This window comes from Emydura macquarii, unplaced genomic scaffold (assembly GCF_026122565.2).
Source record: "Emydura macquarii macquarii isolate MOO-44397 ecotype Brisbane River unplaced genomic scaffold, CSIRO-AGI_Emac_v2 contig_1253, whole genome shotgun sequence".
Taxonomy (NCBI): Eukaryota; Metazoa; Chordata; order Testudines; family Chelidae; genus Emydura; species Emydura macquarii.
The window spans coordinates 52,979,518-52,996,347 of NW_027131390.1; the positions used below are offsets into that span (position 1 = coordinate 52,979,518).

At 46.8% G+C, this 16,830-nt stretch overlaps 1 protein-coding gene across 1 annotated transcript in view; it reads left to right on the forward strand.

The window, feature by feature from the left end:
• Positions 1-12,489, forward strand: part of CUNH21orf58 (chromosome unknown C21orf58 homolog) — a 40,991-nt gene extending 28,502 nt beyond the window's left edge. Inside the window, exons 5-9 of the mRNA XM_067548787.1 lie at positions 265-379; positions 2,873-3,012; positions 8,128-8,366; positions 8,970-9,032; positions 9,950-12,489. Coding sequence (XP_067404888.1) covers positions 265-379; positions 2,873-3,012; positions 8,128-8,366; positions 8,970-9,027 — 552 coding nt within the window. The 3' untranslated portion in view covers positions 9,028-9,032; positions 9,950-12,489. The remainder of the gene's footprint in view (positions 1-264; positions 380-2,872; positions 3,013-8,127; positions 8,367-8,969; positions 9,033-9,949) is intronic.
• Positions 12,490-16,830: the final 4,341 nt, after the last annotated feature.

The window sequence follows — 16,830 nt, forward strand, 5'->3', positions numbered from 1 at the left end:
TCCATGACCCATAGGCTCAGCATTCCCCATTGCCAGACACAGGACGGTAAGGCTGAATGTTATGCCTGCAAGCTAGTAACTAGACACCTGGACAGTCTTGGTTCCTAGAGACCCTTATCTTTGAGCTGGATGCTTGCAATGGGTAAGGTATGGCTCAGCTGTGAAGCATGCAGGCTCCAGAAAACTAAACACAGTGGCCCAGAGAGCCCGGGGTTGCAGGCATATGGCAATGCCGATCTCCTCTTGCTTTCCTTTTGTTCCCAGATGCCTCAGCAACCTGCAACCATCATCCAACAGTTACCTCAGCAGCCACCTCTCATCACACAGATCCCACCTCCACAGCCCCTCCCGGGCCCCCGCTCTGGAAGCATTAAGGAAGGTAAGCATCAGCCATACCAACATGCTCGGGTCATTAAATGCTCAGAGATCAGAAGGAGCTCAGGGAAGCAGGAGAAAGTATCACTATGGTGACATGAGACAACATTCACGTTACCTTGTGAGTATCACAACCAAGCTGTCAATAGAATTACTGGTCTTGCAAGTCAAATATCTGTGCCATCTGATAGGGGAACCCAGAATAACTATTATCACTACTATGCACTTAATTTGCAACAGAGGGGAACTATACATTTGGCAAAACCAAGGCTAAGCTGCAGAGAAGTATGGGGAAGCAGAACTGCACAAGGGAAGATACTGGTTAAACATTACCAGGGACATTTGTAGCTAAAACTTTTACAAACAACTAGTGATTCCAAAATGAACAAACAGGGTTTTTGTACCCACTGTCCTTTCTCCTTATTACAATTCAAGTGTTTATTTTAATGCATGTAAGAATGACCTGTCCTTGGAAACAAGAGGAGGCAGCTATTTGGTGCGTCTCACCAGACGTGGGCAAGGTCCAGGAATTGCATGTGGAGCAAATATCTGGGTTTCTTTCCCCAACTCAGAATTTTGCAAGGGGTTTCCTGGTACTGCAGGGAGATGAAAAAAATCAGAGAGCAACTTCACAATCTGTTGCATGGGGATTTAATTCAGTGTCTAGTTTATTTGAATCAGTTTGTTTTCTAAAACAAAATGGACCAAATTTATGTCTGACTGTCCTGAAGTTGAATGCAGTGTACTTGTAGCCGTATCGGTTTCATGATATTAGAGACAAGGTGAGTGAGGTGATATCTTTTATTGGACTGACTTCTTCTGGTGAGAGAGACAAGCTTTCAAGCCATACAGAGCTCTGTTAGCCCAATAAAAGATATTACCTCAGCCATCTTGTCTTGCTGATTCCCTGAAGATGATGCATTTACACCAGGGATGAATTTGGCTCAATGTGTCTAGTTACATGAAAAACCTGGTTACTTTAATTGTTTTTGTGTTGTGGTTGATTTGCTTCTGGTGCCAAGATACCAGGGTGATCAGCACAAGGGGGAATTTATGCTATAGATACATTTTTAAAGCCACATGGAAAGAAATTTCAGGGTGACCGTTTAATGTCTCTTAAAGCTGGGGAAGTTTTCAAACATTTCAGATGTTAATTTTTTTCCCTTTCCCTTGTTTTTTTCCTAAAATTTCTTGTCATGTTTTCTGATTATAGAAGCCCTTGGTGATGAACAGTTTGTCCCTCTGCCACCCAGCAGCTCTCCCTGTGTGATCTTGCAGTGAAGGGATGATGCTCACTTTGAGGCCTCCCAAACATTTTCATGCAGCAGACGAAGGTCCCAGCCCCAGCCCTCTACTTGAGCTTGTGTCACACAGTGCTCTGGGCTGCAGAAGGCTGGTGCAGACCGGTCTTTCGGTTTCAGTTTGTGTGGGTTCTCACTAGAGCGCTTGGAACGGCGTTACTTAACCTGCCAAATTCCCCAAAGCCACAGCTCATGTTTGAGCTACATCTAGGACGCAGTAGTGTCCATCGTTTCTTCCTGCAAACTCTCCACAGGAGCTTGTGTAAAACATTTTCTCTACCTGGCTTCCCACTGAATCATTCTGAGCACGAGGATTTGGAGACATTGGCTCCACTTGAGGCCCTGCTTCTGCTCAGCCCCCCACCCACCCACCCAGCCCCTCTGTTGCTGACCCTAGCTGACTTGCTCCAGCATCAGCAGCACACGCTGCAGCCTCAGGGGAGGCAGGGTCGAGAGGCATGAGCAGCAGGCAGGCAGACAGGGGAGCCTTAGGGGAAGAGATGGAGTGGGAGCGTCCAGCGGCTTTTTGCCGCCTACCCGCCACCATGAGCTTACGGGCCCCCATCCTCACGGCCATGTGAGCCTTGTCCATCGTGCAGTTACCTGCTGATTGGGAATGTGATGCGCAGATGAGCACAGACCCATGCCTGTGGGCGGGGGACGTGTTTCAGCCGCAGGAAAACCAGGTCTTTGAACAGGACCTGATAGGACTTTCAGGCCTGTGCAGGCCCACTAACGGATTCCCACACAAACACACACTTGGGATGAGCCCTTTGGACCTGCCTGTGCAGGGCTTTGACCAGCAGAGCCTGCCCCTTCCGAATCAGTCTCCCTTTGAGAATCCGGCCAGGCGAAACACTCGGCCCAGGGCCCATGCCAGCAAGATTCGCCTTGGTTTGGGTCACAAACATGTAGCGAGGGCTTCCTCACGGAGACAGGGAAAAGCTAAGCTAGCCTGAGAGCCTGAGCGCTCTCACTCAGTTATAGGTGTCTGCCATAAAGGGCACCACTGGCCACGGAGACATCTGTGTCTATAAACATTCTCATCCTCCACATGCAAAAGGCCCTTTCCAGATCCCCTTTCAGCTGCCTTAACTAAGTTTGAGCTGTCTGGGCTCTGTGCTAAGGACCTGGCCACTAAGATTCCCTGTGTCCCTGTCTCTTTCTGGTGATGCTGACACTTTGCCCTGTCCCAGACATGGTGGAGATGATGCTAATGCAGAACGCTCAGATGCACCAGATCATCATGCAGAACATGATGCTGAAAGCTCTGCCGCCGATGGCATTCTCACATCCCAGCGGGACTGGGGCTCCCCTGCTGCAGCACACCCCACAGGTAATGACATTGCCCCCGTAGAGGGCTCTCTGCTCAAACAGACGCTGGGCAGGAGTCGGGAGCTGATCTCCACATGCCAGTGCAGGGCCTGTGGGGAGGGGAGCTCCATAGATGGAGGAGAGGCACTTTGAACATTTGGGCCTAAATGCAGCTGCAGAACCCATTACCAATGGGTGTCTCATAGGGCCCTACCCACGCAGGCTGCTCTGTGGGTTGGGCTCAGGCTGCATGGTGTCTTACAGAACTGAACTTCCCAGCCCTGTCTCCTGACTCTTCCTGGGATGGTGGAGGAGTTCAGCTGCTCTTCCAGCCCTGAATTGGGGGCACTTTAAGATGGACTGGAACTGAAGCACTGATGTGATTGTGGGGCCGAGAGCCCCCCCGTCAGGATCAGGGCCCTTGGGCTCGGTACTGGACACACCTACACATGTAGAGACAGAATAACGTTTTCAAAAGCACCTAAGAGCCAGGTTTTAAAGGTAGACACGTATCTAACTCCAATTGAAATCAATAGGAGTAAGGTGCCTTAATGCCTTTAAAATCTGGCCCTACGAGACTTAGGAGCCCCAAAGTCTCATTGCAAGTCAATGGAAGTTAGGCACCTAGGACTCATTTGAAAATCCCCCTAGGTGCTTCTTTGTTAGGCACCTAAGTCCCTTTACAAATTTGGCTCTTAAGTGCCTAAAGCCCAGATCATCAAATGTATGAAGGTGCCTAAAGGTATCTAAATCCTTTTGGTGATATAGGACGAGAGTGCAACAGGGTTGGCCTCCTGAATTGCACTGAGAAAGTAGGGCAATTGGCCAGTTATCTCAAGTGCCTATACACAAACTCAAGAAGCCTGGGAAACAAGCAGGAGGAATTGGAAGTCCTGGCACAGTCAAGAAACTATGATGTGATTAGAATAACCGAGACTTGGTGGGGTAGCTCACACAACTGCAGCACTGTCATGGATGGGTATAAACTGTTCAGGAAGGACAGGCAGGGGCGAAAGGGTGGAGGAGTTGCACTGTATGTAAGAGAGCACTATGACTGCTCTGAGTTCCACTGGAGATAGGCCAGTTGAGAGTCTCTGGGTTAAGCTTAGAAGCAAGAACAATAAGGGTGATGTCGTGGTGGGTGTCTGTTACAGACCACCAGACCAGGAGGACGAGGTAGATGAGGCTTTCTTCAGTCAACTAGGGAAAGTTTCCAGTTCACAGGACCTGCTTCTTATGGGGGCCTTCAATCACCCTGACACCTGCTGGGAGAGCAATACAGCAGAGCACAGACAATCCAGGAAGTTTTTGGAGAGTGTTGCGGACAATTTCCTGGTGCAAGTGCTGGAGCAACCAACTAGGGGCCGTGCTCCTCTTGACCTGCTGTTCACAAACAGGGAATATTTGGTAGGGGAAGTAGAAGTGGGTGGCAACCTAGGCAGCAGTGACCATGAGATGGTAGAGTTCAGGATCCTGACAAAAGGAAGAAAGGAGAACAGCAGGATATGGACCATGGGCTTCAGAAAAGCAGACTTTGACTCCTTCAGGGAGCTGATGGGCAGGATCCCCTGGAAGGCTAATATGAGGTGGAGAGGAATCCAAGTGAGCTGGCTGTATTTTAAAGAAACCTTATTGAGGGCGCAGGAACAAACCATCCCGATGTGCAGAAAGTGTAGCAAATATAGTAAGCGTCCAGCTTGGCTTAACAAAGAAGTCTTTGGTGAGCTTAAACACAAAAAAGAAGCTTACAAGAAATGGAAGCTTGGTCAGATGACTAGGGAGAATTATAAAAATATTGCTCAAACATGCAGGAATGAAATCAGGAAGGCCAAAGCGCAATTGGAGTTGCAGCTAGCAAAGGACGTGAAGGGGAACAAGAAGGGTTTCTACAGGTATGTTACCAACAAGAGGAAGATTAGGGAAAGTGTGGGCCCCTTACAGAATGGGGAAGGCAACCTAGTGACAGGATGTGGAGAAAACTGAAGTACTCAATGCCTTTTTTGCCTCTGTCTTCACAGACAAGGTCAGCTCCCAGACTACTGCACTGGGCAGCACAGAATGGGGAGGAGGTGAACATCCCTCAGTGCTGAAGGAATAGGTTCAGGACTATTTAGAAAGATTGGACATACACAAGTCTATGGGGCCAGATGCAATGCATTCGAGGGAGTTGGCTGATGTGATTTCAGAGCCATTGGCTATTATGTTTGAAAGCTTGTGGCAATTGGGAGAGGTCCTTGATGATTGGAAAAAGGCAAATATAGTGCCCATCTTCAAGAAAGGGAGGAAAGAGGATCCAGGGGACTACAGACTGGTCAGCCTCACCTCAATTCCTGGAAAAATCATGCAGCAGGTTCTCAAGGAATCCATTTTAAGGCACTTGGAAGAGAGGAAGGTGATCAGGAACAGTCAACATGGATTCACCAAGGGCAAGTCATGCCTGACCAACCTGATTGCCTTCTATGAAGAGGTGACTGGCTCTGTGGATGTGGGGAAAGCGGTGGACGTGATATACCTTGACTTTAGCAAAGCTTTTGATACAGTCTTCCACAGTATTCTTATCAGCAAGTTAAAGAAGTATGGGTTGGATGAATGGATAGAGAGCTGGCTAGATCATTGGACTCAAAGGGTAGTGATCAATGGCTCGATGTCTACCTGGCAGCCGGTCACAAGTGGAGTGCCCCAGGGGTCGGTCCTGGGGCCAGTTTTGTTCAACATCTTCATTAATGATCTGGAGGATAGGGTAGATTGCACCCTCAGCAAATTTGCAGATGACACTAAGCTAGGAGGAGTGGTAGATACCCTGGAAGGTAGGGATAGGATACAGGGTGACCTAGACAAATTGGAGGATTGGGCCAAAAGAAATCTGATGAGGTTCAACAACAACAAGTGCAGAGTCCTGCACTTAGGACGGAAGAATCCCATGCACAGCTACAGAATGGGGACTGACGGGCTAGGCGGCAGTTCTGCAGAAAAGGACCTGGGGGTTACAGTGGACAAGAAGCTAGATATGAGTCAGCAGTGTGCCCTGGTTGCCAAGAAGGCTAATAGCATATTGGACTGCATTAGTAGGAGCATTGCTAGCAGATCGAGGGATTTGGCATTGGTGAGGCTGCATTTGGAGTATTGTGTCCAGTTTTGGGCCCCTCACTACAAAAAGGATGTGGACAAGTTGGAAAGAGTCCAGCGGAGAGCAACAAAAATGATTAGGGGGCTGGAGCACAAGACTTATGAGGAGAGGCTGAGGGAACGAGGCTGGTTTAGTCTGCAAAAGAGAAGAATGAGGGGGATTTGATAGCCTTTAACTACCTGAAAGGGGGTTCCAGGGAGGATGGAGCTAGGCTGTTCTCAGTGGTGGCAGATGAGACCATTGCTTCTAGTTCTGTCAAGTTGCAGTGGGGGAGGTCTATGTTGGAGATTAGGAAAAATTTTTCACTAGGAGGGGGTTGGACTAGATGACTTTCTGAGGTCCCTTCCAACTCTAATCTTCTATGATTCTATATGCGCCTAAGATTGAAAATGTGATTTAGGAACCTGAGTCACTGAGGTGCATTTGAAAACGTTAGGCCAGGCCTGCCTAGAGGGGTTTCCCATCGAAGCAGGAAGAGCAGTTAATTTGGGAGTTTGACAGCCGTGCTGAGATGTGCACGGGGCTTCCTGCCCTGCATGCGTGATATGGCTTTTTCTTTTCTCTGTGCACACAAGCCAGATGGTGCTCTGGCTCATGTTCTCACTCAGGCGTGATGCTCTCGGGCCCTCGTGTGCTAAGATGATAACGACCACACATGTGCTTGTAACACCGTTGCTGGGTGCTATTTCCAGCTATAACGGAAGGCTAAAACAACCAACCAACCCCCCCAATATTCAGAGTGGTCTGATAACACCCTTCTGTACCTGATCCTCTTGGTCTGTGGGGGGGCACGGATCTGGTGTTTTCTGCACCTGTTCAGCCCACTTGTCTACATCAGACATACTTGCGTGTTTCAGAGCGGCTGTCGGTTCTCATGTTTCAAAGCAAGCTCTGCAGCAGCCACTGCCACCTGGCAGAGTATCACACTAGGGGAAGCATGAATCTTTTCTGCTGTGCCTGTTCTCAGCCCGAGTTGTGGCGTGGCATTTGCCCCACACCTTAGAGCAGTGCACAGTGGGACTGGGGCAAAGGAGGGCGGGACCTGTCTGGCTCATGGGAAAGCCTGTGCTCATAGGGAGACGAAGAAAAGCAAGGTGCTCATAGGACCTGCAGCACTGTCATAAAGGGGGAGTAGTGCTCCACAAGTGTCCCAGCACTGCCAAAGCGATCCGATCTGCTCTGACTGACACTCCTCCCTCCCCCGCACACACACTATCTTCCCTGCTCCTACTTTGGGGGCTTTAACTTCCCGGTTGAATATTCTTGTCCGCGCTGAATGGAAAGGCAGAGCCTTGTTGAATGCAGTGTCTGACGCTGTGTGTTCCTAGCCCTTGGGGGAGCTGCAGGAGGGGAGAGCAAACAGACCACTCCCAGGCTGAAGAAAATGAGCAGATTAAAAGATCGGGCTCCTGCACCTAAGAGCCAAGGAAGAAACAGAGCAGCTCACTGGTTCTCTACATCCCACTGCAAGGCAGGTTTGTTCCCCTGCCTGTTCCTGTGGTGGGGAAGTGGGAGTGGAGCCTGAGTGTAGAGGTGGGACTACACTGCAGTCAGACACCCGCAGCTCGCTCCTGACAGCTGACTTGGGCTCATGGGGCTCAGGCTATGGGGCCGTTTCATTGGGTTTAGCTGTTTGGGCTTGGGCTGGAGTCCCACAAGGGGGTAGGTTCCAGAGCCCGGACTTCAGCCTGAACCTGACTTCTATATTGCAATTAAACAGCTCCAAACCCAAGCCCTTTGAGCCCCAGTCAACTGGCACGGGCCAGTTGCTGGTGTTTAACTGCAGTGGGGACACCCCCGGCAGTCTGGGTGGGGCCCAGACACCTGTGGTTTGCTGGAGGTGGTATCTCATTGCAGTCAATGCAGCTGGTCTTTAGGCCCAGGAGAAAGGAATGTTCTGTAGGAAGACTGCTCCAAGCTGGCCCGTAGTTGCTGAGTAACAGACCAATGTGCTCACCTGCCCTGTCGGGTACAAATTTAACATATTGCCCTTTTTTCCCTTAAATTGAGGATCCCCAGTTTGCTGCTCCAGTTGTTGTGAAAGCAGAAAAACCAAGGCCATCAACGGTGCATCATCATCACCATTACCCTTCCCCAGGAGTGCAGGCCATTCCTTCTCAGCTGCCCCCAATGGGTTATTCCATGTGGCCCCCAATGATGCCCTCCAGCCTGCTGGGACAGACTGGAGGATTCCCATCTACTGTGCATCACATGACTGGCCCAACTAGTGCCCTCCCTGCAATGCACACGTAAGTAAATCAGCTGCCACGCTGGGAATTGGTGTAGTCCCTTTGCTCCTGCATACGTGGGGTGGCGAAGTGGGCTTGTATGGGACAGTCGGCCAGAGCAGCAGAAGCCCTGAGGTCCGACTTACCATTGGTTTCTGACTACACAACAGGGCCAGCCCCACTCATTTTCTTTAATATGATTGCTTTGCTCTACAAACTGAGTTTAAGTAATAACAAGAGTTCCGGGGTGATGTGAAAGTCTCTGCAATAGGAACTAGCCTTGCTGAGTAACTAATCATCACTGACCGCTGGTCAGACAGCATTGTTGCACAACAGCTACAAACACAACACTGGAAATCGTTTGGCATGCTATCCCCTGAAACACCAGCTGGAAAATCCCTGCTGGCTCCAGAGTCCACTGTAATTTAACTTGGGTTCACATTGCCATCAGGCTTGGCATGCATCTCTGAAACACCACAGAGACATTCACTATTCAAAGGTTTACGAACAAGACTAGATGTTAAGGCAAATATTTGACAAGGAAGAAGAATTTATCCCAGGAATAAAGCTGAGCCATTGGTATAAACCTGTGTTTCTAACTGCTTTTTCTTTTTCCAAGTGTAGTAACCGATGGACTCCCGCGCAGCCTGCCCCTGGGTTTGTAGACTCCTCAAGCCCATAGCAAAGGTAACTAACCAGCTCAGAGGTTTCTCTTTCACGCTGTACCTCCGCCCTGTGTGCTCCCTGCTGTCCCAAAGCTTCTCCTGACTGGATATTGCCAGTTGCAGCACAGTCTGCTGGGGCTGGTTTTTGGATGTGAACAAATCTCCCCAGGGGAGATTGAGTTTTTGCACAAAGATACGTAAGCAATCCCCCAGTTACCTCTCAACCTGGCTATTATTCCAGCCAGCTCCTTGGGAGTGTCACAATATAAGCAGGACTTCAGGAGGGATCTGAAGACACAGAGGTGGTTTATCATGTCATGGGTAATGGGCAACACCACTGAGGAAATTTGACCCAGTAGCTGGCCCTGAGGGGTTTGTAGTATGGCACCATTCTCGCTTTCATCTGAATGATGCATTTGTTTCAGTGCCGTTTCTCTTACGTTACAGACTGAAAACTCTTTGTAAACAAAGGGCCAGATGCAGAGGCTGCATCCTGAAAAATAGCGAGGGAAGGGATGGCAGCCGTCTATTTGCATTGGCATTCATCCCATTCTGCTCACGGTGGGGTCTGAGCTCCAGATCCCAGACCAGGAGATAGTTAGCTAAGCAGATCATAGCATCTTGAACACTCCTAACCTGTTGCTTTGATAGACAGTTTGCTGCAGGCTATAGAACTATCCTGGAAGAGCCTAAACACCGAGTGGTATATAAGTCTCACTATAGTCAATGGGAGTTGCCGGTGTTCACCCCTTCACTGCATCTCTCCTGGAAAGATTTGGGCCACACCATTTAAAAAGGATTTTTCCCTTTGTCTCTGAAGTTTATCTCTAGTCAAGGATCCCATGCGTCTATGCACTCGACACCATCCTTTTATAGTTGCACTAAGCATATGCCACTGGCTAGCATCAGACACATTAAAACCATTTATTTCTGTTGCAGATGGCTAGTGAGCAGATACTGACTGTATGCCTGACATATGCACTTGGAGCATAGCATCGCTGGAGACAACTTTCTACAGCAGAATTCCTAAAAGATTCTGGCTGACAGGCAATGTGATATACAAATAGTTACATACCATTAGTAGAGATGAGATCCACAGGCGAGATGGCAGAACTGCATAATAAGGTGTGGAAATGCAAAAGACATATTGATCTTTTTTTGATCTGGGCAGTTAGCGCCCCAAATTTTTGGCTGACGCTGTTTCCATTAGGAGGAGAAATTGATACTGGAGTCCGTTATTTCTTTGTGCAACCCTGTTTATTTACAAAGAATATACACAAAGTCCCATTTCCTTGAACACAAGGCATCAAACAAGAGGGGATAGTTTCTTTGCTCACAATGCCAAGCTTCTTTTAGCCAGCACTTGACCCAAAGCTCTTAGGGTCTGTCTACACTGCAATCAGGAGAGGTGACTGCAGCAGGTGTAGACATAACCAAACTTGCTTTGATGTAGCTGGCACGAGTAACAATAGCAGTGACACCACAGCAGCCAGATTTGCTGCGTGCAGCGAACTGTTCAAAGTCACTGCCTTGAAGTTCTAATCTTCTTCCTCAGAAGGCCTATGTTCATTGATTCCTTGTGCCTGGTTAATCTCTATAATGTTACCCAGTGTTTCTTTCTTTAATAATATTATGGAAGTTGCTTAAATCGAGCAGGCATTTTTTCTCTATTTGTTTCATTATTCATTTTTTGCCTGAGACAAATGCCTACAATTTATGACTGAGTGAGATGACAAAGTTCTCCAGGAAGGTAATCAGGGAAATTCAAGTCTTTCCAGAGATATTGCAAAGAGGAGGGAAGCTACAGTTGGGGTCAATCAGTCCGAATTTGAAAATGTGGTGTTTAGTCCATTTTACCCAGAACTGCCTTCAATAATCGGCATGGGGAAAAGGACCTACATCATCTAGGAAGAAAAGACTTTGTAATAAGTGTGACCTGTCCATGCCTAGGGTCAGGGCAGGCTGCAAAAGGAGAGCAGATTCTCCCAGCACTGGTGGGTAACACCGAAGTCAGACTTCCCAACCAGCCACAAACAAAGCTTCTGATTCCCCCCGCTGGTCATCAAGAAGCTAAAACAAAATATACACAGCCCCCTTTACTGCATTTCAGTCTCTAGCTCCCAATCAGCCACTAGGTCCAGTAAAGAGATCAGTTATTTAAAACTCTATTCCCTTTATCAAAGAGGTTCTCCTGACCCCAAAGGGTCAGTCACAGTACCAGATCAATATAAGTTTGAATCTTACCCAAAATACCAAGCTGCCAGCCAATCCTTTAGTAACTAAAACTAAAGGTTTATTATAAAGGGAAAGAAACAAACGATAAGAGAAATGTTAAATGGTTAAAGCAATCACATAGATACAAATGATTTAAAAGTCCATATATATCAGATTTCCAGTAGAATTGTGGAGTTTGCAAGCTTGTATAGTCCCTCTGGTGTACATCCAGGACCTGGATGGGTCTCAGTCCTTTGTTTCATAGCTTCAGATGATTTGATCCAGGGGTAGGTGAAGGCTGAAGACAAAATGGATGTAGTGCAGCTGCATTTTATGTCCCTTGGCCTTTGCCATGCTTCTTCTGGAAATTTACAGAAATAAGATGAAGTCCAGGGTCACATGAGTAGGTGACTCATCAGGTATCCCTGGCTTCTCCCCCTGGGCCCCTTGTACCTGTGAGTTTCCTTGATGGACCATTAAACAGGCTAGTGCTGCAGCCATCCTGTCTGGGGTGTCACCCAGAAACACAGCACAAGTTGAAATACAGATACACCAAACATATCCATAACTTCCAATACAAATATGACACTTGCACATAAACAATATCATCATCCTTAGCAAACTATAACCTTCCTAATGGTACCTGACATGGCCTATCTCATAAGAATTATTGTAATTTTGAAATATTGATGTTAAATAGTATCATAAATGGTCCCCCTAATCCAGCCAGCATCACAGTAAGGGCCCCATTTTCCAATGCATTTTAGGTCTGCAGTAAGGGTTCAATTAGGTGTGCAACTGCCAGCTTGTGTGAAACTTGGCACCTATTTTTGAAAATGTCATTCCAAATCAAAAATGAATGTAATATAATTGTATCTTCATAGAGGCACTTGTTTATGAGGAATCTACTCAGGGGATTTTCAGTAACATATATGATAACATTAGATTGCCTGGGTAATCTTTTCCTCCCCCCATCTTTTTATTGGCTTCTCTACAATTTCTAACAAACACTGTAAGCATTCTAAAATGACTTTGTTCCTGTCTATCTGCTAAAATGGAAGGAGGTAGAAAGAGTTTTACCACAAGCATGCACCCTAAAATATTTTCTATATCTTCCACCTATTTTGATTGTGAATTTCTGGATCCTATTTCTTCTGTAGACACATCACTGATATTTTAAACAGTGCCACAAATTAGCATATTTGGATGTTTGGTCTATATGGCCAGTCATAGCATCATCATTTCACCAAATAGAATAAACATTCCACAAATTAGACTCCATAACTGACATGGTGACAGAGCATGGTAAGCATCTCAAGACTAAGTAACTCAACCACTTTATCACTATATCGACAAGTCTCTCTAGATTTGTGTTTCTCAAAACATTTCTGTCTACAGGACATTCTACAGAAGACAACTAGTGACATGGACACAGTACTTATTAAGTGTAGATGGAAATTGCTTCATTGCTCAGAGATTACACATCACTGATATAAAAAGAAGATGTGACCACCAAGTCAAAGATCATAGCTGGTGCAAATGTACTTCTGCAGCACCATTGTCATCATAAGAAGCCTTAACAAAGAGTCCAGACTTTCCCTAGAATAAAGCAATAGCACCTGTCCAAACATTTAGGGTGCTTACGACAGATATTGGCACATGGGTTATTAGGCCTATACTGAATGAACTGCCCTTTTCAATGGTGTCCCTGTGATCCTTCTCAGTGCATCATTCTGAAGTCTGTGCACTGGATACTGGAGGCCAATATTCCCCAGCTTTGTCTTATAGCTACTCTCCCCTTCTGGAACCATTGACTTTCCCTGAAGGTGCGTATCATCCATCTTAGCTGTGCTTTGAATCACTGCATTCATATGCATTAATTGTCACACAAAAGTCAAGCTCTGCATGCATGTAGTCCACATCTTTTATTGCACAATTAAAAAAAAATCTAATTTTTACAACTGACTTACCATCATTTGGAGATACTGTTTGTGACAGCGTTCTGGGGAGGTGAACCCCTGGCCAGCTCCTGCCATGCTAGCTTAGCTAGCTCTGGGGCAGCAGAGTGGGTAGCTGGGCTGGGGCTTGATTGCCTGACGGAAGGCAGCTGTGCATAGGCACAAGCTGAGCAGCCTCCTTGGGGTTTGATTAGGCCATGAGCTGATGTGCCCTGCTGGCCTAACAGGGTTTATAAACCAGCCCCCAGAGGGTTTGAGGGGCCAAAGGGGAAATGGGAGGAGGGGGGAGTAAAGGGAGAGTTGCCTGTCTCCCTGGGCCCTGAGCAGCCCCAGGGATAGCTGGCCCAGGCAAGGCCCTGGATGATGATGATGATTGATGATGGTGGTGGTGGTGGGGGGGGGGGAGATTCTTGTGCCTGTTGTTAATAAACCGCTGGTAACTGCAAGCTTGAGGATCTCTGTGTCCTTTGTAGTCCAGAGGGACACTGAAGAGTGGCACGGTGAGGGGATGCTGCGCTACACTGTTCTGCCTAGACATTCTTCACAGAAAAGGAGACCAGTAACGGAATCTATTTGAAAACAGGCAATCCAGACATGCATCAGACATGTTGTATGACCATTATGCAGATTGTGGAGGTGATGTGGCTGTAAGACATTTGCACTTGGGTCATCAGCGCTATACTGGCTGGGTCCCTGTCACCTTTCCAAGTGCATCCCACTTTGCTGGCATCATACACAGCGCAGGGTATTTGATGAGGAGATGGAGTCCCTTTGAAAACTCAAAGTCTAGTGAAGCACTGAACATATTGTAGGATTTGTACAGAATGTGTGGGTGACTAGCTATGAGATATATCAGCACTTGGATTACCAGGGGTATAGCAATTACTCTGACTGGTTGGCAGTGTCCCTCAGCCTTCCATGTGCACCCTGGTTAAAGCTGCAGAGTCAACCACACAGGACATTCCCTGAGAGAGGACTACAATTCGTATTCTTATTGCTCAGCTCCCCTGTTGGAAACAGTGACTCCCCACCTCACAGAGGAGCATCACCCGAGACTAGTGGTTTTGAATCCCTTTTGAACCAATGTGCTGGTGTGATTTCATTGCAAGGAGAGTGAAGGGGACAGGTTGATCCTTTCAGTACCCAGTACATAGAGTGTCCCCTCAGAATCCATGTTAGGCAAACAGAGAATGAACAGATTAGCCTGTGTCCTGCACCCAAATAGCTATAGAATTTGCACTATTAATTTACATCCTTCAGGGAGGGATGAAAGTCACTCACCCAAGCTTCTGAACTGCTGAAATTATGTTGTCAGTCATGATTAAGCACCTCGCCCAGCCCAGCCCAGCCCAGCCACCTCCTCCTGTTGCTAGGGCTGCTGCCCCTCTCCTGCCTCTGCCCTTGGGGCCTGGGGCAGCCACAGGTGGGTAGAACACTGCCCATGGCACCAGCAGCCCTGCCCCCTGCAGATGGGAGCCAGGCTGGTGTGATCTATCTAAGTGTCACTCACCCAGTTCATATTCCATGTCCATCTGCTCTGTCTTCAGTAAAACATCGCTGCACTCAGCATGCCCTTTAGCACAAATGTGTGATTGGATGTCTCTATCTATAGTTTGCATCCCAAAAAACTGCATGAAGAGAACACTGGTAAGAGTGCACATTCTCAAAAGTTAGGAAATGCCACCTCAATTCAGTCCCTCCCCATACATGCGTATGTGTGTAATTACATGATCAAATCCAGTCTTATCCAAAGCACCCCAGGAATTAATTAGCAAGCCTTATATTAGTGTTAATTATTTAAATGCCTCCTATGCATTAATAATCCATAGAGCACACAATAAAAATCTTTCAGAGGCTTTAGGAGTGGAGTTTAAACTAACAGCTGTTCACACAGCAAGTTAACACTTTGCTGTTTATGTTTTAAAAAATAGCATGTGGGTTTACTGTTAATTATGAAATAAACTTTATGTCACGTCTGACCTCCACTGTCTGTGGCTAGTTGGTGTCTCTAGCTGGGGTTTCTACATACATTAGTCTTTCAGGCAGTAAAAATCTATTGGCTGCTGTGTGGCTGAGCAGAGAAATGTATTGGTGCATTGTCCTGATTTGTTGATAGATGCTGAGTCATTTGTCTTCAGCTGAAAAAAGTATATTATACTTTGGTGGAGTTTTGCTCCTGCTCATCTGAGGTGATTCTCCAGCTAGGGACTGCAAATTCAAAGCCAGCGATAAAAAATTAATGAAGTCTGAGACTGTTTCAGTAGACTTCACTAGTGCACAAACATTGCTCTGAGGTCTTTCACCACACAGTCTCTCTCAATCAACAGTGTTTAATGCCTGTTAATTTATACATTCACTAGACCAGTGTTTCCCAACCTTTTCCAGTCTAAGGCACGCTTACTTCAATAAAAGATTTGTGTGGTGCACCCTCCATGCGAAAATTATTAAAACAAAACTTACTTTTAATGAGAAATTTGAGCTTGCCTTGATGCACAGAGTCCTTTAATCCTGGCAAGAAATGTTGATTGCTCCACTATCTCAGATGCTCTTTTTGTTTTTGATGTGTCAGGGCTTGAACAACTTAACTCACACAAGCACTTTGTTGAAAATGGCAACAAAATGGATGGGAAACACTGCACTAGACTGCAATTCAACAGTCATTTGATTTGAATGTAGATACTATTATCAGAACAAGGGCCTTGATTCTGACATGGCCTTAAATGTCTGTACAGTCAGATTAGAAAATAGATTTATCTGATTTGGATATATACAATTGACGGTATTTAATTCCTGTATGTTATTAATCAAAGCACATTATGGCAAGAAGTTCAACAAATTAACTCATCATTTTTTCAGTTTACTGCATGTAAAATTGCTGTTTCTTAAGTAGAGCAATTCATTGTATTCAAAAGCATGCTAAATATTGCACACGCCATGTGTTAGTTTGCAGTAGACCAGTGACAATGGGAGCAATCCATGATGCAATTTAGATGCCTAGACTCCAGAGATAGGTGCCTAAAGCCCTGTGTGCAGCATCACTGCAATCCACAAAACTCCTGCTTGGCTGCCACCAAACTCTGTAGGTATCTAACCGCTCTCAGCACCTAACTTTCCATCGTAACCTTTCCCTTGGGGCATCAGTTTTAGGCTGTGGGGCATGTGCGCTGCTGCCTCCCTTTAAGGGTCTGGAGACGTATCTCCTGCCTAAGCCCCAGAGCAAGTCACGAACTGGGGCTGAGAGGTATTTGGGGCCTGATCTGGGAAGCACCTTCTCAGTATACTTCCTGGATTGTGTCCTGGATTCACAATCCATCTGGAGACAGTGCTGGCAGTGGAATCCACTTTATAACTTTTAGCCCACATGGCATGTGGGAGACTCAGGTTCAATTCCCCCCTCTCTACTAGGATGGAGCCCCCTGTTCAAATCCTACCTCCCAAGTGAGTGCTCTAACCCCTGAGCGATGGGATATTCTGGTGTGGCTCTGCTGCAGTCTGTCCAAATAATACAAGAGTAATTGGTGCAGTGGGACTGACTCGGGCTCTCCCACCTCCCACTGCAGAGTCTCTCTCTCACCCACTATTGATAAATACTTAACCAGGCATGGAACCAGAGAGACAATGACTCTGGGTGCATCTATTCTGCAAAAC